At 46.8% G+C, this 23,007-nt stretch overlaps 2 protein-coding genes across 2 annotated transcripts in view; both read right to left on the bottom strand.

The window, feature by feature from the left end:
* Positions 1-326: 326 nt before the first annotated feature.
* The window catches only part of Eif2ak3 (eukaryotic translation initiation factor 2 alpha kinase 3), a 72,544-nt gene continuing 49,863 nt past the window's right edge, over positions 327-23,007 (bottom strand). Inside the window, exons 11-18 of the mRNA XM_042273441.2 lie at positions 21,889-22,001; positions 20,132-20,254; positions 18,393-18,542; positions 14,206-14,986; positions 9,153-9,320; positions 4,459-4,560; positions 3,422-3,484; positions 327-1,457 (exon numbers count right to left, since the gene is read on the bottom strand). Coding sequence (XP_042129375.2) covers positions 1,257-1,457; positions 3,422-3,484; positions 4,459-4,560; positions 9,153-9,320; positions 14,206-14,986; positions 18,393-18,542; positions 20,132-20,254; positions 21,889-22,001 — 1,701 coding nt within the window. The 3' untranslated portion in view covers positions 327-1,256. The remainder of the gene's footprint in view (positions 1,458-3,421; positions 3,485-4,458; positions 4,561-9,152; positions 9,321-14,205; positions 14,987-18,392; positions 18,543-20,131; positions 20,255-21,888; positions 22,002-23,007) is intronic.
* Positions 15,690-17,802, bottom strand: LOC143272386 (HIRA-interacting protein 3-like). The gene is given in 6 exon segments (XM_076566898.1): positions 15,690-16,082; positions 16,085-16,814; positions 16,816-17,114; positions 17,343-17,451; positions 17,552-17,675; positions 17,738-17,802. Coding segments are annotated over 6 exon segments (1,584 nt in total). The 5' UTR covers positions 17,800-17,802; the 3' UTR covers positions 15,690-15,822.

Raw genomic sequence — 23,007 nt, 5'->3', positions numbered from 1 at the left:
ATAAGTTGTCATGGAGCTGGAGAGAGGACTCAGCAGTTCAGAGCATTTGCTGCTCTTCCAGAGGACCTGAGTTCGGTTCCCAGCACCCACATCAGATGGCTCACAACCAGCTCCAGGGGATCTAACATCTTCTTTTAGCCTCTGCTGGCACCCATGCACACTGGGCAGATATACATACATATACGTTAATAAAAAAAACTTTAAAAAAAATTAAAAGAATACCTTGTCTTGAAAGTAAGGGGCATAACCTTTCAGAGCCTTATGATCCCATTTTGTAAAGTCAGAAAATCATTTGAGAACTCTCTAAAATAAGAGTCAACTGTAAATATAATTTAAAAAATTTTTATTAAATCATTTAGACTTGAAAGAAGTCATAATAGTTAACACACTTATGTGTGTTCTGTACACCACCAACCCAAATGGATTGATTTCAGAATTTTTATAAATAAAAAATAAACATATTTACAGGAAAAATGAAAACATGTTAGCAAGTTGAGATGATTAAACTTACCTATAATCAGTTTGGGGATGTACCCACTTGTATTACATATAAGATAGGATTCTATGAGGATAAAAATTACATAATTGAAGAAGTTAGTTGTAATAGAAGATCCATTTCTTACTACAGTTTCTTTTTTTTTTAAACCCTCAAATCAGATCCTTAGACCAATACCTAAAAAGCTTCATTTTCTCATTACTGGAGGTAAAAAGTACAAAAAGCTCATGACACTCCTATAACCACCTAAAGAATGAAGCTACTCAATGCTGCAGACAGACTAGGTCAGCACCGACTCGACCCTCGACCCAGCTTGTGCTCTGTGCCTTCCAATGGTGTAGACACGTCAGGTCCCCACCTGGGACAAAATGGACGAGTCCGCTTTCTAACAGTCTCTAGAGAGCGCGTTTCTAGAGCGGAGTCACCATGTGGGAAGTCTTGACTCTTCTGTGCTATAAAGGTATTTCTAGTTCAGATCATTTCAGGGGTCGCTTCTACCTGCTGGCAAAAGGTGAGGTTTCTAAAGCTTGACCTAGTTTTGGGACACCAACAAGGAGCAAGTCCACATGTCATTACATAGCCCTTTCCTGGAAGTGTAGTTAAGAGAAAACTGGATTAGGCCCATAATCCAGGCTGATTTAGAAAACTGGTCCCAAATCAAATTGATCAAAGAATGAAGTCTGAGTCCACCGCTGTGGAGAGCCACATTCCTCCAGGTGCCTGCTCCTTGCCACCTTCGAGGTGCTGGCACAGCTGAAGGCTAGTTGCCGGGCAGCGGGCTGTGCGAGCAGCTGGGCTGTCTGGAATGCTTTGTTCCGGATGAACTCATGGAGCGGGACCGCTGTCTAAGAACCGTTTTCCCGGGAAACTCCAAGTCCGCAAATACAGCATTTTCAATGATGTTTGTGGCTTCAGGCCGCTCCGTGGGGGATGGAGAGAGCATGTCTTGAACCATCATATGCTGAGACATAAAAATGGTTTTGTGTTAAAAGTTCTAGCTTTAGATTATCAAGCAGTCCTTTAAGTCATGGGAAATAACAAACACATAGATATATATGTGTATACTCACATACTCACACTTGGGTGCATATATGCAACCCTACACACACACACACACACACACACACACACACACACACACACACACACACACACACACTCAATTTGCAGTAGAGGAGCTGGGACACAGGGCTCTGAAGGTGGGAGGGAAATGGTCTTTATTTGCCTATAGCCTCAGCTCCAGCAAAACGTCTCTGTAACCATTTGAAGTGTGTGAACCACATCTGATTAGTCAGCTGACACTCAAGCCCCAAAGCAGCACAGCCATCGAGAATATGTAAAGAGCATCAGTGTGTGTGTGTGTGTGTGTGTGTGTGTGTGTGTGTGTGTGTGTGTGTGTATGCCCTTGAGCACCCGCAGAGACCTGGGGAGGATGCCAGGATCCTGCTCTGTCACACTCCATCGTATTCCTTTGAAACAGGGTCTCTCACTGAACCTGGAGCCAGGCTGGCAGCCAGCACGCCCCAGAGGCTCTCCTGTCTCTGCCCTCTACAATGCTAAGTTAAAAATATGTGTGTAGGCATGTCCAACTTTCTGTGTGGTTGCTGGGGATTCAAAGCTGGGTCCTCGATAAGCACTCCTACCCACTGAGCCATTTCCATGGCCCTCGCTGCCAAGCCTGATGACCTGAGCTGTCTCCTTAAAACCCACATGGTGGAGAGAACTAAACCCCAAAGTTGTCCTCTAACTTTGATATGTACACACACACACACACACACACACACACACACACACACACACTAAATTTACAAACAGGCAGACGGATGGATTTAGCCTATCAGCCGGGCTGCAAATGCACAGAGACTATCTGAGTGTAAACGGTGTTTTTATAATGAAAGGAAAGGTTTTAGAATCACATCCTTGAGGTGCAGATGTCACCTGATTCTAAAAATAAATTCATCTTACGAATACACATGATCTACAATAATCTTGATAAAGCATTTTACAAGTCAGGGTTTATCAATGTGTAAATATTAAAGCAATAAGCTTGTGGACCTAAACACACTATGGGAAAAAAGTTACAAAAAGAAATGACAACTTGAGAGTTTATTTTTAACATGAAGACCAGCTTAATCTTCCCCTAATCTTCTAAAGCACTTTCTGTGTGGCCTACTCCCACACCTGGAGCCAACAGCCACTGGGGCCTTTTGTTTAAGGTAAGCCCTTTTTAAATGTAAAATTCTTAATTTTTATGTGCATTGGTGTTTGTTTTGCCTGTGGAAGGGTGTTGGGTCCCCTGGTACTGTAGTTACAGACAGTTGTGAGCTGCCATGTAGGTGCTGGGAATTGAACCCGGGTCCTCTGCAAGAGCAGTCATTGCTCTTAACTGCTGAGCCATCTGTCCAGCTCCCAAGATAAGCAAGTCACCAACAGAAAGAGTTAATGTAACATGGCTGCTCCTGTGAAGGTACTTTATGAAGTCAGCCTGAGGGATGATGAAGGCAGTCTGTCCTCTGCAGGCCCCTGGGTTGAGGGCAGTCCTAACAAATGGTCTTCTAGAGCCGTGGTGCCCAGCCTTCCTAAGGCTTCGACCCTTTAATACAGCTCCTCGTGTTGTGGTGGCCCCAACCATAAGATTATCTTTGTTGCCACTTCGTAACTGTAATTTTGCTACTGTTATGAATTGTAATGTAAACATCTGTGTTTTCTGATGGTCTTAGGTGGCCACTGGGAAAGGGTCCTTTGACCCCAAAGAGGTCACAACCCACAGGTTGAAAACCACTGCTCTAGAACATCAAGTGTCTCATCTGAAAAGGGGAAGCTGACCAGTTGACTGCTAAGGACCCTTTGTGTTTATGGGTGTCTTTAAGAACAATTTAAGCACTGAATACAATTTTGGAGAAAGAAGCTGAGAACTATACATACCTCTCGGGGATATTTCTGAGTAAACAGTGGTGGAAACTTTAGATTTCTTACATCGGTTAAGGTCTAAAAAGAAAGAAAAATAGTGTTTAATCTTTTAACTTTATTTTTCCTATGGATCCCTTTCTCACGCATGCTAGGCAAATATTCTCCACTGATAGCACCCCAGCCCAACTTTTCACTTTTTACTAATGTACGTGTCTATGTGCATTACGTGTGTGCATATGTCTGTGTGTTTGTGCAAAGGCTTTCAACCACTGAGCCTTCCCTCCAGCCCAAACTCTCCACGTTCTCAATAGTGTCTTCGATGAACTGATAACTCTACAGATTTGATTCTGGATTTGGTTGGATCTCTTTTTTTGTTTTGTTTAGACAGAGCTCACTAGGTAGCTAGTAGCCCTGACTGTCCTGGAAAGCTACGCAGATCAGGCCAGCCTCAAACACAAGGAGATCTCTGCCTGTCTCTGGTTCCCAAGTGCTGGGATTCAAGGTGTGCACCACCACGCCCAGCTAGTACTGTGAGCCTGAAAACCTATGGTCATGATTTGTTCTGAGAAGGAAAAACCCAGCCATGTGTCATTTGCCACCACTGAAGTCTACGAGGGCACAGCCACTTGTCCTCTGGACTAGTGTCCTCCAGCTGACTGTCACTGTGTCCTTCTCCCTTCATGTCACCCCTGCAGCTCCCTCTGGCTTTGCACTGATCACAAAGGTACCAAATGCAAAACACTGGTAAGATTATGATGAATTTATGCCAAGGAACAGCTCAGACTAACCCTGTTGTCCACATGATCCCTTCTGCTCCCAGCTAACTATCTGATGGTGCTGGAGAGTTCGGCTGAGCTGCTTACAACTGCATGTAACTCCAGCTCCAGGAGGATCAGAAGCCTCTGACACCGGGGTCCCTGCGCTGTCACACTCAGACGCACACGCATACACATAGTTTACAGATTTAAAAATAAACATAACCATCTTTAAAGACTCTTGTACATGTTCAATGATTTTCTCTTTCCATCCTTTTGGGAGTCAGATGTACTTACCCTGACTCGCTCCATCTGGGTGCTGAATGGGTAAAGTAACTCAAACAGAATCAAGCCCAAAGAGAAGATGTCCACTTTATGGGAGTAGTTGTTTCCATGAATCTGAAATAGCATAAAAATACGTAAGAAATTACCCCAGAGGAGCACATCATCACAGCATTAACACAGAGACGAACACAGTTGCTATGACAGCATCACTGAGGCCCAGAGCTGACTTAGTACCTCTGGGTAGAAGTGTATGTGTCAAAGTGCTAGCAAAGAGTTAACTGCTAAGCCCCTCTCCCCGGCCTCTTCCACTGTGGGCAGGTGTAATTACACCACTCAGCATTACAGAGGGACAGCCCAGGTAAGGCTTGAGATATGCATCAGCAAAATCGGCAGAAACCTGGAGCCTTGTGTGTTGGAGCCTCTAAGGGCTGCTCGGCCCCCCTGAGGTGAAGCTTTTCAAAGCGACCCTATCTGAAGCCAATCTCATTTCTAATCACCGTAGTCCTGACGACTCCTGAAGATGGTCATTACTCCAAGCCACTAATCAACCTGGGAGCCTTCATTACGCACTTAATTGCAGACTGCTTTGTATGCATAGCTCTATTTTTCATGCGCATATTTCTTTTTCTTTCCCAGTCCTGGCAGGGAAGAGACCCGCTGCCTTTGTGTTCCTTTCTCATCTTTCAGCACTGGGCTAAGTATAGAGGAGGCCCTCAATAAATTCCTGATACCACGAAGCAATGAATCACAACTGGTCTGCTCTATTAGGGAAAGCCCGGTTCAAATGCAAAGCGAACTCCTGGTGCCTCAGGGAGGAGCCCTTTCATTTATGAACACTTCCTTAGGCCAGTTCCTTGACGGCAGGTAAACAGCTCTGGACCTGGCTCACCTCAGAACTGCTCCACTAGGGGAGGGAGAGGGGAAACGTGCTGGGTGGCGGAGCAGCCGTCAGGGGTGAGGCCATCCTCTCCTCTCCACCACTCTAGGTATCTGCCTCTCTGGTTCCTTCTATGCAGATGGCTTTGCTTCGGCTCACAAAACAGCAGGTGGAAAGTTCCAGGGACTGTATCAGCTCGGTCACCCTACTTCTAAAGTGACTAGAGCAATCCATCTGCACAGTCCCTTGCCTGCCCCACCTCCCCATCTCTGTGGCTTAGGAAAGGTTCAAAGAAAATGTGTTCAAGGACATTGCCCACAGGGGCACAGGGAAGAAAGATACCTCAGACTATTTGGATAGTGTAAATTGACCGTTCACTGGAGGCACCTGGACAGCTGATGAGTAATCCCATCCAATTCTGTCCATGGCAGGGTGGATGGAGATGTGACAGAGGCTGGGGCAGCCTCTTGTCCAAGTGACAAGCCTAACAGCAAAACTGACACTAACTTTAATGTCTGAAACAAACACAGAGCAATCTGAACGGAGTGAATGCTTCAGAGCTGAGAGTGCCATCTAAGGATATCCAGGAATATGTGAACAGTCCCAGTTCACAAACTAGAATCCCAGTTCTGGTTTCCAACAAAACATTTTTTTTTTTTTTTTGCTTTATATGAGATAAATGTATGTGCATGTAGCTGGAAATGACAATGTTTTATGTGTATTTTTAGTAAATGCCCTTTTCTTTATTATAAATTCCTATATTTTCCACATTCCCTACATAGAAGACAGATTAACATATGAGAAAAAAAACATTATTAACCCATTACTGGATCATAAAATATTTGAGACTTACAATTCGTTGTATATATTTTAATTCTACGAATTGGTGGAGCCTGAACTATTGTTTGAAGAGACCTTTGAAGAACGGTTTATTGCCCAGAAGAGGGCAGCAGGTTGGGCAACAACTAGAGTATTGCCGGACATGGCCTTTGAAAGAAAGAGTCAGGACAGTTCCCAGTCACCACATTCCTTTTGAAGGCTTGCAAAGCTGAACCCCGACTCCTGGTTTACGACTGGACTGGGAGACCCGGGAATCCCGGCTGCATTTTAATTGCTGTGTACTTACTGCATAACATAGTTTCTCCAGCTAGCCTACATTTGTAGTTTTGTCTTCTTTCCCTCTCTCAGACCCTTCTTCTGTCTTTGTGACATGTTTTGTTATGTCACCCAGGCTGGCCTGGAACTTGCTAGGTAGCCTAAGCTAGACTTGAACCTGCAACCCTGCTTCAGTGTCCTGAGTTTGGGGATTACAGGCGTACACTACGACTACACCTGGTGTTTTTCAGCATTTTCAGTAAGAGCAAGTAAACCATCATTTGTCCTCAATCTTGTCTTTTGAGTGGCAACCTCTGCCCATCCTACACCCACCCCTCCCCCACATCTGTATCTGGAGACAAAGCATAATCACAGAGTGGTGCCCACCTGCTTTTATTTATTAGAAGATGTATTTATTTTAATTTATGTGCATGTGTCTGGGGGTGGTTGGTGGTGCCTGCTGAGGCCAAAAGAGAGCATCAGGTCCCTAAAATTTACCGGCAGTTGTGAGCCACCCTGCATGGGCACCGGGACCTAAACTCTGGTCCTGGGAACTGAACTCTGGTTCTCAGAAAAAGCAGAGTGTTCCTAACCTCTGGATGATCTTTCCTGTCCCTTTCTTACCCCTGTTTTAGATCCCCTCTCCTCTGGTCACGTTACAGTTATTCATCTTTTTGTGTGAGAAAAAGCATACATGTGCACATGAGGAGGTCAGAGGGCATCCACCCTCAGTGGATCCCGGGGATTGAACCTAGGTCCTTAGGCTCTGTGGCACCTTCCCCTGTCCGCTCATCCACAGATGTAAACTCCCACCTGTTCCAGTCCAGGCACTGTTTTAGGCAGCAGAATTTAAAAAAAGAGAAGGCAGGCAACAACGTTTTGTTGTTCTGTAGTTTTCCTGCATGGGACCTAATTATTTACTCCTCTCTGTAAATCTACACCTACCTACATACATGTGTGTATATATTCTTATTGATATAAATACTGTTACGTAAAATTATCTGGTAGATTTTTTTTTTTGCATATTACCATGATTAAATTCCTTGTGTTTGGCTCCCCCCCCCCATGTTCTTCAAGGAAAATAATGATTTGAAATTAACTTTAAATTTTTTTTTTTATTATCAAAGTATCCTGCTTCATTTGTTGACCCGCCCCCCCCTCAACTGTCTTTTCCTGCTGGTCTCACTAGTTCTTCCACGTAGACCCCACCCTGCCTTCACGTAGTGTGGCAAGAGACTAACTTTAATAGCATATGTTTTAGACAGGGAGGGGAGAAAGGATCATTTCAGAGTTGGAAACGCTATGAGAAGAATACACGTACATGCCAGCAGGGGGTGAATGGGTGGGTGGGTGGGTGCTCCGGCTGTCAGGGTACCCTTTTGTAGTGAGCTCCCCACTAAGAAGCACCCAGAGTCAGTAACTCCTACTTTGCTTCTACAATATTTAAAGGTAAACATCATTTCTGACTCTGTAAACAAGGGCTAATCATAAATTATTTGTTAATTTTTGAAGTTTATTTATTGTTGTGGGTGCACACACGTCACTGTGTTCCTGTGCAGGTCAGGTGACAACTAGTGGGACTGGCCCTTCATTCTACCACGTGGGTCTCAAGGACAGAAACTGGGTTGGTGGCAAGTGCCTTTACCCACGGAGCCATCTTGTCAGTTGATGATGGATGTTTAAAAAGCAATGAAAACGCTTCTTATATCAATTCTGGTAATGTGCTGATGTATAAGAATAGAGAAGTGAAAAAAATACACAATAGGTTGAAATTCCAAGTTCCCTCACTCAGGTCAGAAGTAACGGCTGTGGATAGTTCATGGTTCTCCTGGTCCTACCTCCCTGGGACACAGATGTATACTTAGAAGATTTTGATATTCTACTGTTATTTTATCTTTCTTTCACTAAGTCTTAGCTACATCATTTGATGAAGACAGTCCATTTACTTAGCCAACTGATTTCTCCCTCTCTCTGGCTCATAAAATCTCTGCTGTATCCTTTTAAGTTTACTTTTGCTTCTCTTAAGTCGATCTGCTAGAGAAACCTACTGTTTTGATTCAAAACAGTTAAAACAATCTGGTGATGCTGTTTTATTATCTTAGGTTGGTTTGCTCTCCTAGGGCTCCTCTCCCCATGCTGAGTACAAACCGCTACTGTGCTTCAGCAATGAAGGCTCACGCAATAAGACAAATGTACGAGGTAGAGGCAGGAAGTAGGGGGTTCAAGGCCTGAGCTATACGAGACCCTGTCTCAGAACCAAAACAAATACAAAGTCAGCAAATTTAAGTCCAAACAGAACTTTGAAAACTTCTATACATTTCAGTATTTTTTCATTTCTTTCATTATTTGTTTAACACACTGCTGATGTCCTCTTCCTCACACTCCATCTCTTTCTCTTTGGGTTTTTGAAACAGGTTTCATTCTGTGACCTAGGCTGGATTTGAACTCATGGCAATCCTCCTGCTCCAGCCTCCTGACTGCTTGGATTACTGCCATGAGCCACCATGCCTGGCTCTCTAAGTCTCTCTCCAGGCTCTTGTTCAGAGGTGAAAGCGTGTCTCATGATGGTATTTTCTCACTCCAACCCCAGGTGGATGGAGTTGTGCCCCCTAGGGCAGAATTACTTTCATAATTTTTAGGCTGTGCATTCCTGGATACTGTACGGAGGACACGGAGAAGACTCATCAGCCACAACTATCTCACTGCCTGGCTTACTACAAGTCTGAAGACTCACCTGCTCTGGGCTCATGTAGAGCTTGGTCCCCACTTGTCCTGTGTGTGTGGCATAGGCTGGCATTGGAGTCAGAACAGTCTGCTCTTCTTCATCTTGGTCCATGGCAGTCACTAGTCCAAAGTCCCCAACTTTGACCACATCATCCATGGTGAAGAATATGTTGGAAGGCTGGGGAAATAAGGGGCGGGGAAGCACAGTGAGTACACACAGAGAAGGGAAAAAAGTCAAAAGAATTTTATGATTTCAGAAAAGAAACAGAAGACGCAGCAGATACTCTAAAGTATATGATTCTTTAAAATGAGCCATTGTCCCCAAGAAGAGGAGCAGCCGATCAACACAAATTAGATTCCATCTTTCGTTTTTTGCTATTAAGAGAGAGTAATGCCGGGCAGTGGTGGTGCACTGCTTTAATCCCAACACTCACAGAGGCAGGTGGATCTCTGTGAGTTCAAGGCCAGCCTGGTCTACAGAGAGAGAGAGCTCCAGGACATCCAGAGCTATACAAAGAAACTTTGTCTCTAAAAACAAAACAACAGAGAGAGAGAGAGAGAGAGAGAGAGGGAGGGAGGGAGGGAGGGAGGGAGGGAGGGAGGGAGGGAGAGAGAGAGAGAGGACAGGAGGTCGGGTGGGTGGGTAGGGAGGTGGAGAAGGCTCTGGGAGGAGCTGGGGGAAGAGGAAGAATGTGATGTATGTTAAAGGAAGAAAACCAAGTGCTGTCTAATCAGTTTACTACTAATGCATGTAACACAACCCTTTGAAAACCACTGTTTGTCCTCCACTCTCTAGATGTGGAAACCAAAGCCCCAGCCGGCAAGCGCTAAGGCCAGGAACTGAACTCAGGCAGCCTGGCTCTGTCTCTGCTGCCATATCCTCATGCCTTACTCTATGGTAGATGATCACGATCTGACCTTCTTATAAATGTAACACACCTCTCATCCGGTCTGTGTCCGAGGGGGAAACAGCCCATCAAGGGGAATCACAACTTGTGACTGCTGTATACCCTGCTTCTAAATCCCCCCCCCACCCCACTCCTATGCCATCAATCACACTTGGGCCTCTGTCCTGAGTTCTAAACTCCCACTTGAATCTGCATATTAGATGCAGCTATCCAGCTGTCACGTGAGCTCCTCCAACTCCAGGTCCTCTACATGACATCTATCACTTTCCCCCAGGCAACAGTGATACAAGTGAGAGAGGTGTTGAAGCCCAAAAGAGGGGCCACCTAACCCCTAAAATCGAACCTTTTACTAAAATAATACTTCCGACACTGCCAGGAAATAACACTTCCCTTGGTTCCTAAGACGCCATTATAAAACTCGGACCGTGAGGCGACGAGGTTCCTGTAACTGGAATCTGGAGAAATAACCCAGAACTTCTCACCAACAGCCCTAGAGCAGAAGCAATGAAGGGCCCTGGCTCTCTCCCTCCCTTTCTCCCCCTTCCCCCTGCCGGGCCACAGATCCAACCCAAGGCCCTAGGACTACCATGGGAGAGCTACCAAAAGTGGGACTTGTGTTGGAACTAACACCCTTTGCCTCTGTTTCTCTTGAGTCTCAAGTAGCCCAGGCTGGTCTCAACCTCACTCTGGAGCTGAGGATGACCTTAACATTCTGGTGTTTCTCCTCCCAATTCCTTTCACGTGGTGCTGGGGATCAAACACGGCTTCACGCATGCTAGACAAGCACTCCAACAACTGAGCCACATCCCCGGCGCCCTGCTCCCATTTGCCGACAGCAATTACTGACTGAACTCTTAAGAGGCCGCGCTTGTCTCCCTAGCATCCCTCCTGTGCTTCTCCTAGAAGCATCCTGACTTTGTGAACTCCCTTCTTTCCCAATATGTAGCAACGCCAGTTTGCCCAATTCCTTTTCTGCCGAGGAGTCCAGTGGAGGCATGGGCTATGGTCCCTGGTTTCCTGAGAACAAGCCTTAGGATTTCTGGCCAACTTGGGGGAAAGAAAAACTTGTCTTACCACCTCCTACCAAAAGCCCTCCAGAAAGCTTAAAAGGCAAACATGTCCGAGAGCCACTGGCTGCCATCCTGAGTCTGTAACAGGAGAGCCTGGCTAGAAGTGGAAAGAAGAAACAGGGAGAAGAGAATGTGTGCTCCCCAGATGGTCTGATCCCGGCTGACGCTGTATCCGAATCCCCAACAGTTTTGTCGAATGGCTGACAGTCCTGTGGGCTTAGTCAGTACTAATGCTTTCGGGGGCAAGCAAAAGAAAATCCAAAATCAAATGAAGCAAGAGTCCAGAGCATGCCAGGCATTGCTCTGAGGCTGGGGTGAGGGATCTAGGTGGGCGTGGTTTGGGCCACCATGGCAACCAGAGGACAAATGACCTGGGAGTGATGAGGCTGACAAAGGAGAAACAGGTTCTCCAGGAAACAATGAGACAAGCTCAAAGAAAACAGAAGGCTGGAGGGGCAGTGTCAGCTGCCGATGACAGACATGTGACCAAACTGTGTGTGGAGGGAAAGCCTAGAAGACTTAACATCGACGCCTTGGGTCGGAACACAGCAAGGAAAAATTCAGCCAGGGAAAAATTCCTGGTGGTGTTTTTTTCAGCATTCTAGACATCTTTGAAATGGCTGCCTTTTCAAAGGAATAAATCATTTTATATTTTTAAAAAAACTAGAGGGAAAATTAACTTTCGTTTGGGAATTTTTCTGGCACATATACAAATAGGGAGGAATCTTTCCACAACATCGGGAGTGTTGAGTAAACCTTTCACCTACACCTTGCTCGCATTATAAAACCAGCAGGACATTACTGTTAGCAAAGGCATTGGCTGTGGCTTTCATCCTGCTGCTTCTGTAGACAGGCGGTAAAGCCCACGCGGACCGTGCACACTTGTGAGGAAGGTTGACTGTACGCACACCTCAACAGCTTCTCAAGCTCAGGCTCTCTCTGAGTAAGACATCCTCTCCATTCCAACCAAAGGAATCACCCCTAAACTTTTCATTTCGTGCGGAACAATCCATGGCCCCCAGTCTGGACCCACACCAAACTTCCGAAGCACGGTGAGCACTTATAACAAGTGGCAGTTACCTCGGAGCACAGGGGTCCTGTCCAGTTCTTATTCCTATTTTCTCCTCAAACTCTTAAAACACATTAAGAATTTCTTAAATTTTTGATGATTTTAGAAGAAAGCAACTTTGTATTCCAAAGATAACGAGGATCTCATGTAGTCCAGGTTGGCTTGAAACACCAGTGGCCGACAGTGGGGATTGAACTCGGGGCCTCCCTGCATGCTAGGCAAGCACTCTACCAATGGAGACACACTCCCAGCCCCAGAAACCAATGCCTGCTATAGCTGCTCTAGTATCTGGAGCAAAAGTTTGTAGTTACATAACATAAAACTTAACACACTTAAAAATGAAGCCAAATCTGCCAAACAGTTAAGTCATTTCCCTCAAAAAATGTTTATGGGTTCCGTATACACCTACTGGGGGCCACCAGGAGCATGTGGATCACGGCAAGAAACACTCAAATAAAAACAGAAAAACAGAATCAGCAAACTGGTTACAGTCCTGTACACTTGTTTTTAGAAATGTATGCTATGGCTGGGTGGTGGTGGTGCACGCCTTTAATCCTAGCACCTGGGAGGCAGAGGCAGGCTGATCTCTGTGAGTTCGAGGCCAGCCTGGGCTACAGAGTGAGTTTCAGGACAGGCACCAAAGCTACACAGAGAAACCCTGTCTCGAAAAAACAGAAGAAAAAAAAAAAAAAAAAGAAAAGAAATGTATGCTATGGAAACACTGTGTGAATATATATATTCATTACTGAGTCAGGCTCTCACTTTGTGACCCAGACTGGCCTTGAACTCACATCAGTCCTCCTGTCTCAGTCTCCTAAGTGCTGGGATTACAGGATGCTCTACCACTTGGATTTGGAATTTTATGCAATTCAGCACAGGGTGTTGCTGCACTGTTCGATATTGTATACTCTGAGACCAGGCTTTAAGTCTCACAGCTACAGCCACAGGGCTAAGCGTTTACCACCTTTCTCTAGTTGGCTTCTCCCTCAAAGCCCTCCCAGTCAGCAATGCGGCAAAAACATGGACATCTACTGCCCCAAATCAGAGCTGGCCGGGGAAGACTCATCTCCCTTTCCCCCAGGTTCCTCTCACCATGTGCTGCTATAGAGACCCAGGGCTACCTGTGTCAAGGTTATTCAAAGCCGTAAGAAGTATCCACACAGTAAAAGAACAGAATTGACTCTCACAAGTTGTCCTTTGATTTTCACACATATACCAAGCATACACACGAGTGTGCACTCTAAATAACTATAATAAAAGAAAAAAAACTATCTATCTATCTATCTATCTATCTATCTATCTATCTATCTATCTATCTATCTATCCATCCATCCATCCATCCATCCATCCATCCATCCATCCATCCATCCACATAATTTGGTTTTTCCAGACAGGGTTTCTCTGTATCCCTGACTGTCCTGAAACTCACTCTATAGACTAGACTGGCCTCGAACTCAGAGACCCACCTGCCTCTGTCTCCTGAGTGTTGGGATTAAAGGTGTGTGTCGCCAATGTCTGGTGGTTTTTTTAAAAGATTTATTTATTTATTGTGTATACAGTGTTCTGCCTGCCTGCATGCCTGCACGCCAGAAGAGGGCACCATGGTTGGGAGCCACCATGCGGTTGCGGGGAATTGAACTCAGGACCTCTGGAAGAGCAGCCAGTGCTCTTAACCTCTGGGCCATCTCTCCAGCCCTGTAAAAATATTTTTAAAGCATAGGGATTACGTAGTATAACTGCTCGTGGTGGACTTGAGTCAGAGACTCTTTTCCCCATCAGGACTACTGGAAACCCTTTTCACAGTAAAACAAAAAAGAACAGGCTATAGAGGAAAATGCGTTTGCCTGAACCCTTCAAACATGAGACTTCTCCTTTCCCGTTTCCTTCCCGGACTGCTGCTCTCTAATGCCTTTACATCACTCCACTCTGGTGAAAGACTGACAACTGTAAGCCCCGCTCTGAACCGCGGACGTCACACCCGAAGCCTGGTGTGACGTTCTCCGACGACAGACAAACCTTGAGGTCCCTGTGCATGAGTCCCTTGCTGTGCAGAAACTCCACGGCCTCTGCGATCTGCAGAAAGATGTGCAGACACACACTGTGTTCCCTCTCCTCCATGCTGCAGCGCCGGTTCATCCAGTCTTTCAGGTTCTCCTTCCTGCACAGCTGCATCTGAATGTACAGGTACACCTTCGGGGAGCTGGGCTGCAGCTGGTCCACAGTGTTCTTGGTGAAATCTAAACTCAGAGTGGTTGGCCTGGTGGGAGAGGTAGACAGGGTGCCTTCTGAAGAGGATCTGCTGCTAGAGTACTTGAAGTCAGTTAGCTTATTCACATAATGGTTGCCATTGTGCAGCCGGGTCGTTCTGGGGTCTTCCTTACTGGAGGCATTGTCGCAGCCAGAGTCTTCGAACACTATGGAAGAGGATGTCCCCTCCCTTGACCTTGTGTAGGGAGACGCTTCAGAAGGACAGAGTTCAAAGGAGTGCCCCTCATCATTGCCGTCCATGGTACCGTCTTCCACGTCGCACCCCGTCAGGCAGCTGTCGTGGAGGTTGCGGGCTGCATCCACTGACTCGCTGTTGTCTCCACAGTCTGTTCCTGAGAACTCCAGTGGAGAGAACTGGCTCTCAGATGAACTTGTCTGGCCACAGGAAATGCCCACTGAGAAAGACCGACTTCTTTGAGGTGAAGGAGCTATGACTTCAATATGTTCTTTTGTAGAGAAAGGATCCATTCTGCGGATCTTAACGGATGGGGCATCCATTGGGCTAGGAGAGCTGAGTGGCCAGTCTGTGCTAAAAGTGGGAGAAATACAAAGATTTGAATAAATATATGTCAATTAGGTTATCTGATCTGTACCTTGGCTTAAAATGTTTCCATTATTATAAATACACTTACCAAAAACACATAGGGGAAATAAAATATGGCACATGGGACAAAGAATATCTCATCCCATCTATTCCTTGCTAATTTTGTTTTAAATTTGTGTGTGTACCTTCTTGTCTGTGTGTGCACCTGTGTACGCAGTGCCTGTAGAGTCCAGAAGAGGGCACTGGATTCTCTGGAACAGGACTTACAGGCAGTTGTGAGCTGGGAACTGAACCCAAGTCCTCTGCAAGAGCAGCAAATGATCTTCACTGCTGAGCCATCTCTCCAGTCCTGAGAGCTTAATTACATACTTGAAATAGTTATTCTGTGTATCAGCCTTTTGTACAAAGTGTAAAATAGTAGAGCAACACCCATGACAGGGTTTTTTGATGGCCACAATTCTGAAGCCCCTGTGCAAACTACAGCAGCTCACAGGCTTTGATACAAGAGGCCACTTCCCTTCATCCTGGAGTCTATAACAGGAGTTACTTAACAAGATACCTCCAGGGACTGAACACTCTGCGGGCAGGTTGCTTCATCATTCTTCACTGTGCTTTTTTTTTTTTTTTTTTTTTTTTTTTTAATTACAAACATTACTTTATTGACTCTCAAAACAAAACAAAACAAAACAAAAAACCAACCCCCAAAACAACCTTAGAGAACAGGAATTGAGTGCTGTGCCAGCAACTTAGCTCTCTTCAGAAGCTGCTTCAGGGCCACAGGCTCTTTGTGTAACAGGGCAAGGTCCCCTTGGGCATGGAGTTCAGCTGCTCTCGCCATCACTGCTGATGATGCCCCGCATATGGGACCAGTCTGGAGGTGCCTGGCGTGGTCGCTCCTCTTCTGAGTCCAGGGTTCGGCGATAAAGCTCCCCTGGGGGGACTCCTTCCCCTGAAGGGTTCCAGGCATTACTTCTTCGTGATCGGCCTGAACTGCTGATGATATTGGCAACATCCAAGGAAGCCACCTCAGCTGCCTCTTCTCGCTGCTCCTTCAGGGCCCGACACTTCTCCAAGGAAGGACCTTCATGCCCAGCGCTTCCAGCTCAGCCCTGAGGACACTCAGGCGCTCCTTGTGGGAGCGACAGGAGCCCAGCAGCTTCTTGTAGTTTCGATGGGCACCACAAGCCCGAATATAACGCTTTAGTCTCACCACAGCTGGATGGTCCTCTGCACGACGAGACCCAGCCTTCTGGCTGGTGGGCTCTGGACTGGAATCTGATAAGGAAGAGGAACTTCGTGCCTTGCCTTTCTTGGAGCTCTTCTTGGAGGAGCAGTTCTTCCTCTCCTCTCCGGCGCTCTCTCCTGCCTGGCTGGCGCTCTCGCCATCAGTGCCGTCTGGTGTGCGCGTCTCTGCAGTTCCTCCCGCAGTGGCCAGCTCCTGTGTGCTGCCTTCCCCGTCCTCACTGCTCGCACTCTGCCTTCTCCCACTCGCAGTCTGGGCCCTGTCCTTGCTCCTTTTCCTCGGGGAGCGCCCTCCTTCCTCCCCGCTGCTGTCCCCACTACTTCCCGCCCCGGGTCCCTTCTCGTCCTCACTGTCTCCCGAGCCTGCCGCTTTCTGCTTGTAGCTCACCCTCTGCCCGTTGCTGCCCCTCGGTCTGGGCCCCCGGTGCCCCCTCTTCTTGGCTAGGGTCTCCTCGTCGCTGTCTTCACTTTCCCTGTGGCGGTCAGCAGCCGTGCCTCCCCCCTGCACAGCCTCCTCCTCACCGCTCTCACTTTCTCCCCTGCCCTGCTTCTTCCTGGCTGCCGCTCGGGCCCGGAGCTCGCTTGTTCTTGGCCCCAGCTTGCTTCTTAGCCCTCCCCTTCCGTGCCTTTTTGACAGCATCCTCTTCCTCGGTGTTCCCTCCCTTCCAGACCTTCCTTGCCCTGACAGGACCCTCCCCTTCCTCCTCACTGCTCTCCTCTAGTCCCATCTTGGCAGCCCGGGCTGTTGGCTGCTCTTCATCTGTGCTCTCAACTGCTTCCTTTAAGGCTCTCCTGGAACATGACTTCTTGGTGGTGCTGTTCTTGGTTGGGGGTCCTGAGCAGTCTGGGCTGGGTGGTGTAGAGCTGGAGTCTGGAACATGGGGACGGGGCTGGGATAGGTCCTCCTGCCCCTGCCAGTCGGGATGGGGTACTTCTAGCTCCGCTCGAGTCAGGAGTGGAGGAAAGCTGCAGGCAGCAGAGCTGGGGCTCCCTGGTCCCTGACTCGGTGCTTGCCCCCATCGACTGCCTGGCAATGCAGAACATGCACACTGCCTTCTGGAGAAACCAGGGGCGCAGACAGGAGGGGGGCGGCACTAACCTGACTCTGAACTGAAGCGGAACCTTTTTCTCTCGGGGTCACCGCGGGGAGACGGAGACCTCTTCCCTCTGATAAAGTCTAGCTTCCCTTCCCCGGTGCCAGCATCCGCCTGTGGGGGCAGCATGAGGGCAAACCGAAGCAAGGCTGTGTCCTGTCCCAGCCCCTCAGCAACAATCCCTGTCTCGCCTGGCCCAGGCGCACGCCCACACCTGCATCCGCAGCAGCTCTTCCTCTGCCAGCCACTTCCACGCCTGCTTCTCCTCGGGTTCAAGGTGATCCCGGCCCACGCGGTTCAAACGTCTAAGTGGCACCGTGGAGTGCGTGACCGTGCCACACAGACACGTGCCAAGACAGGAGTCCCAGTCCACCCCAGACTCTAATACCCTACGCCCCCGAGGCCAGGGCAAGCTCGGAAGAAGCCGCGCGTGAGCGCAGGAACCTCACCTCCCGGCGCCATTTTGCGCCTCTCTTCACTGTGCTTTTGAGGGGCTTCCCACAACACATCATACACAGGGAGTGTCTGCAGACTACCTAAGCACATGTACTTTTGAAAACTGAAATAGCCACCCAGGCAGTGGTGGCGTACGGCTTTAATCTGAGCACTTGGGAGGCACAGGCAGGCGGATCTCTGAGCTGGAGGCCAGCCTGGTCTACAGAGTGAGTTCCAGGACAGTCGGAATTACAGAGACAAACTGTATCTCGAGAAACAAAGCAAAACCAAAACAAAAACCCCTGAAATAACCTAAAACTATTTAAAATGAAGTTATAAATTGTTAACTGCCAAGATAAAAACCTCATAAAAAAGAAAAAAAAAAAAGAAAGAAAGAAAAAACGCAGAAGCATTTCATATTGAGAAAAGCCACTGTGGGTCCCTTGAATATTATTCATACTAAGCAAAAGCCTAAATCTCAGGTACTTAACAAGGGGTGAGAAAATGACATGGTGATACAGGAAGAACACTACCATACTTTCTTTTTCAGGACACCATGTTCACAGTGAAGCGCCACCGAGGAGGAGACGCTCATTTGTTAGTCGGTCTAACCAAGCTACCTTTCGTCCTTCAGCCAGATCTCATCCATCTCCTCTTGCCACTTCTCCGGTGGTGTCTCCAGCCAGGCATTGAAGTACCTCACAATGCCCGGGTGTTCCAGCTTAGCCAGGGCTTTGACTTCCCGCATCACCTTCTCCCGCGCCAACTCCCTGAAACACAGAACATAGGAGGGTCTGTCAGTAGCTGAAATATTCTATGTCCAATGGGGAAAACCAAAGAATGCAACAGAAGTCTCTTTGGATATAAAATCAAGAACATAGTTAGCCTTCGGCACATATTAACTACTAAATTACCAACAAAACAAAATGTGTAGTGTTTTTTTGTTTTTGTTTTTGTTTTCACCTTTCTGGAAATAATGGCTACTGACATACCTACTTCCTTATCTAAATAGTTTCTTAGCTGAGTGAAAGTCACTACTGACTCTTAAAGGTCTGTTGGTCCATGTGAGGAAGAGTCACCCAGGAGATAAGTGTCTGGCACACAGTGAGGGATGATCTATGTAGATTAGGTTAAACGAGGTAGAAAGACTTGTCAACTGTCAGACAAAAGGAAGGATGGAAGCCAAGCAGCAGCATCCTTCTCCCTGTGCTCCCTGACTGCAGACACAATGTGACCCGGTACCTCACACTCCCGTCCCAGCGCCTTCCCTGGCATGGTGGACTGTGTCTTCAAACCGTGAGGCTAAACAAACCCTCCCTTCTGAAGCTGATTTTGCCAGGCATTTGTTACAGCAGTGAGACACAGGACCCTCCCACCTCAACCTCCTGACTACTGGGATGAGAGGCATGCACCGCCAGGGCCAGGCCAGTTCTTATTTTCCTAGCGGTAAGCCACAAATTGCAGTTTGGATATGGAACATCCCTGGGAGGTGATGGCAACTATGCAGTGGTCCACTGGGGGTGTGCCCTTGAAGGGGAGCTGCTGAGTTCTGAGTCTTCTCCTCTCTCCCTAGCCACGATGAACTGTTAAGCTGTTTTCTACACCACACATTCTCTCCCTTGTCACGGGCTAAAAAGTAACAAGGCCAACTCATCATCAACTGAAACCTGGGGACCAACAAGCCAAAACGAACAACCTTAAAGTGAATTATCTGCTCTTTTGTTACGTTAGTGGAATACCAACTAATACATTATAACAGAAGTGATTCTGAAATGCTGTGACTATAGTTCCTATACTTACCTCTGGAGAAATATTAAGAATTCACATATATTTCTGTGTATATATGTTGTGTGATCCTGGTAAATGCTCATATGTGTATGTGGACACATAAAGGCCTAAGGAAGGAGTTGGGCACCCTCCTTTATCACTCTCACTGTTCATCATATTCCTTTTAAGGCAGGGTCTTTCTGACCTGGAGCTTGCTATTTTTTTTTTCTTTTCTTCTTCTTTTTTCTTAAATCTAGGCTAGAAACCAGGGAGCCTCAGTGATCCTCCCATCTCCATCCAATCTGGCACTGGTGTTACAGGTATGTGCAGGATGCCCAGCTTTTTATTTGGGTGGTGGGATCAGAACTCTGGTCTTCAGGCTTGTGCAGCAAGTGTGTTTAACCACCAAGCCATCACCTCTCTATCCTAAAGACCACACTTTAAAGCAATCTACAGCTCACAGTTGACAAGTCTTTGGCAGCACTCGGAAGCACGGAGCTGGAAGAAGAAACTACACTGTGACGATGGAGCACAAGGAAAGGCATTTTGCCTGTGAGATGAGATCCAATTTACTGAAAGCATCATCCATTACCTATTGGGGAGACGGATCCGCTTGATAGCATAATTGCAATCATCTACTTTGTTTTTAGCTTCAAAGACGACTCCAAAGCCACCGCGACCCATGCACTGAATTGGCTCAAAATCTGTTAGATATCTTAAAAAAAAACCAAAAAAAAAAAACCAAATTTTTAAAGCTTGAAATAGTTTTAAATGTTATAGTAACGTTTCAATATTGAACAAAAACAGTTCAATATTACATTATCACACACAAATGCATAAACTCTGTAAACTCTCAGAATGTGTTTCATAAAAAGCACAGCATAAATATTACTAGCAGTATTCTAAGTTTATCTGTGTGCATAAATAAGCACACACACATAAATTCCATACACATAAGTAATGAATGGCTTTGCTTAGTTGGTAACCACTTGTTCTTATAGTAATTGTACTAATATCCGTCCTTCCCAAAACTTTCTGTCAGCTCCGTAGTATCATCTTGTCCATTCTCTCTACGCTTTTGTTTTCTTTAGCATTCTGCCTCTGTTAAAATGTCTTTCACTGTCTTCCATTGCTTGTGAGTGTTCTCTGAAGAGAGTGAATCAACCTTACTATATGTAAGTGCACCGTTAGCCGGAACTCTCAGTAGGCAGCAAGCCGACATTGGGAACATAGCGTCATCACCCAGTACACCCACCGTGGAAGGTGTTCAGAGAAGCTCAGTTCACCACTGTCATCTCCCGCAGCCCGTCACTGTCACCCGCAGCCCGGCTCCCTCTGATGACTCATGGTGGTCCTCCTGCTCCAGCCTCTCTCCACTGTCTGGATATTACTGCCATGGGCCACCATGACTGGCTCTAAGTTTCTCGTCAGGTTCAGAGGGGAAAGCGTGTCTCATTGTATTTCCTCACTCCAAAACCAGCTCAGGTTGGGGTTGTGTTCCCCACGGTGGAACTAATTTAACTAATTTTAGGCTGTGTACACTGGGTGTGAGATCACAGAAGTCAGGGGTCCGACCTACGCTGTGCATCACGCTCTCTCTCAGGTTCAGGGTTCTTGTTCCTGCTCTGCGCTCTCCTGGATAGCTGCTTCTTTGCACTTAATGAAATCCCATCCTTCCTCCATCCTGCTGATCTCACCCGTTTAACTGTCCCCATTGCACCGTCCACACAATGCTTTCTTTGACGGTTACAATGACGCTCGTGTGTCTCAGCACCGCTGCATCACAGGGACCATAAATGTGGACGAAACACTTTTCTTTCTCTCTGTCTTTCTAGAATCTGGACACTAGCTGGCAAATGAAAGGTCTGACAAATGTCTGTTGAGTTTCTCTGAGAATTCATGCATGCACGCTGGAGAGTCCTCCAGCCCCACGGATGGAGACTCAGCTGCTCCATGGAGTGGCTCTTAGGACTTGAACACGCATGGTAATTTAGCAGTTGCCTCAGCTGTTCAGAGGACAGCTAAGGAGGAGACATAATCGACGCCAACCCTCCCTGGGCCAATTACCTTCACAGAGAGGGAAGAGCCATCATCTGAATCCCCCAAAATAGAGTCAAGGACCTCGGTACAAATCCGCCTCCCCAAATGCACAAGCCCTCAAGAGTTCAAGGGCCAATTGTACCACCTTCCTATCTTCTGAAAAGAGTGACATCTCACCCATGATTAGAGACATAAATCAGTCTCATTTTGCTAACGTCTCAGCTGGTGGACGACAAAGCTGGGGTGTGGATTCACAACTGAACACTCCAGAGGCTGTCTGTGTGCATCCACATTTCCTGAGACTCTTACCGGGACACGTAGCCTGAGTTTTTAACGTCGCTCCAGCTACTGTCACTGGTATCGGCACTCACAGGGTCGTATTTATTTTCAGTCTGACACTGCGTTTCAGACTCCTTCCTTTGCTGAGAAGGCAGAAAGCAGAGTTACTCACTGTTAGTACAAAGCTGATCGGAAGTCAGCCGATCATCTTAGATTATGAGATAACATTGAAAAACAAACAGCACTGGGAAAAAAATGAAAAGCATCTATACAAGAAACAGCAATTCCCTTTCCTGCACTTCAGTAGGTTTACGTTTCCATTGCCAGCCCCCTTGTCAGTAAATGGATTCTTTTCTCTTTCTAAAAAGATTTTATTCTGTGTGTATGAATGTTGGCTTTCATGAATGTGGATGCACCATGTGCATACGTGTGTGCAGGTGCCTACCCAGGCCAGAAGAGCATGTCAGATCCCACAGAAATACAATTACAGATGGCTGTGAGATGCTCTGTGGCTACTGGGAACTGAACCTGGGCCTTCTTCAAGAGATGTAAGTGCTCTTAACCTCTGAGCCATCTTCCCAGCCCAGGTAGATGCTTTTAAAAAAATATTCTGACTACAGGAAATTGAACTTGGCAATGTCTCTTTACCAACCTCAAGAGGACTTTCTAGAGGATATTAACTATTATCACGGTAAAGGGCAGAGGTAATAATGGCTCATCTATTCCCTGGTTCTTGTCCTGCTGGGTGCTGTGTAAGGGACTGGAGAGCTGGACAAGTAACTAACTGGTTCCAGAATGTTGTCAACAAGCAGAGAGAAATGAGACAGTCTCTATTAAGTGCATCGGCAAGGGGCAGAGGGTGCTACTCATTTATTTACTTGTTTGTTTATTGTATATATAGTATTCTGTCGTCATGTATGCCTGCAGGCCAGAAGAGGGCATTAGATCTCATTATAGATGGCTGTGAGGCTCCATGTGGGTGCTGGGAATTGAACTCAGGACCTCTGGAAGTGCAGCCAGCGCTCTTAACCTCTGAGCCATCTCTCCAGCTGAGGGTGATTCTGACATAAGCAGAGAGCCTAATTAAGGAATCTAAGGTGCGGGGAAAGATAGGTACAGAGCAGGCAAGGCATAACTCACTCAGAACCC

The sequence above is a fragment of the Peromyscus maniculatus genome, chromosome 3 (assembly GCF_049852395.1).
Source record: "Peromyscus maniculatus bairdii isolate BWxNUB_F1_BW_parent chromosome 3, HU_Pman_BW_mat_3.1, whole genome shotgun sequence".
Classification (NCBI taxonomy): Eukaryota; Metazoa; Chordata; class Mammalia; order Rodentia; family Cricetidae; genus Peromyscus; species Peromyscus maniculatus.
The sequence above is the reverse complement of the archived record's forward strand: the minus strand, read 5'-3'. Positions and strand labels throughout refer to the sequence as shown.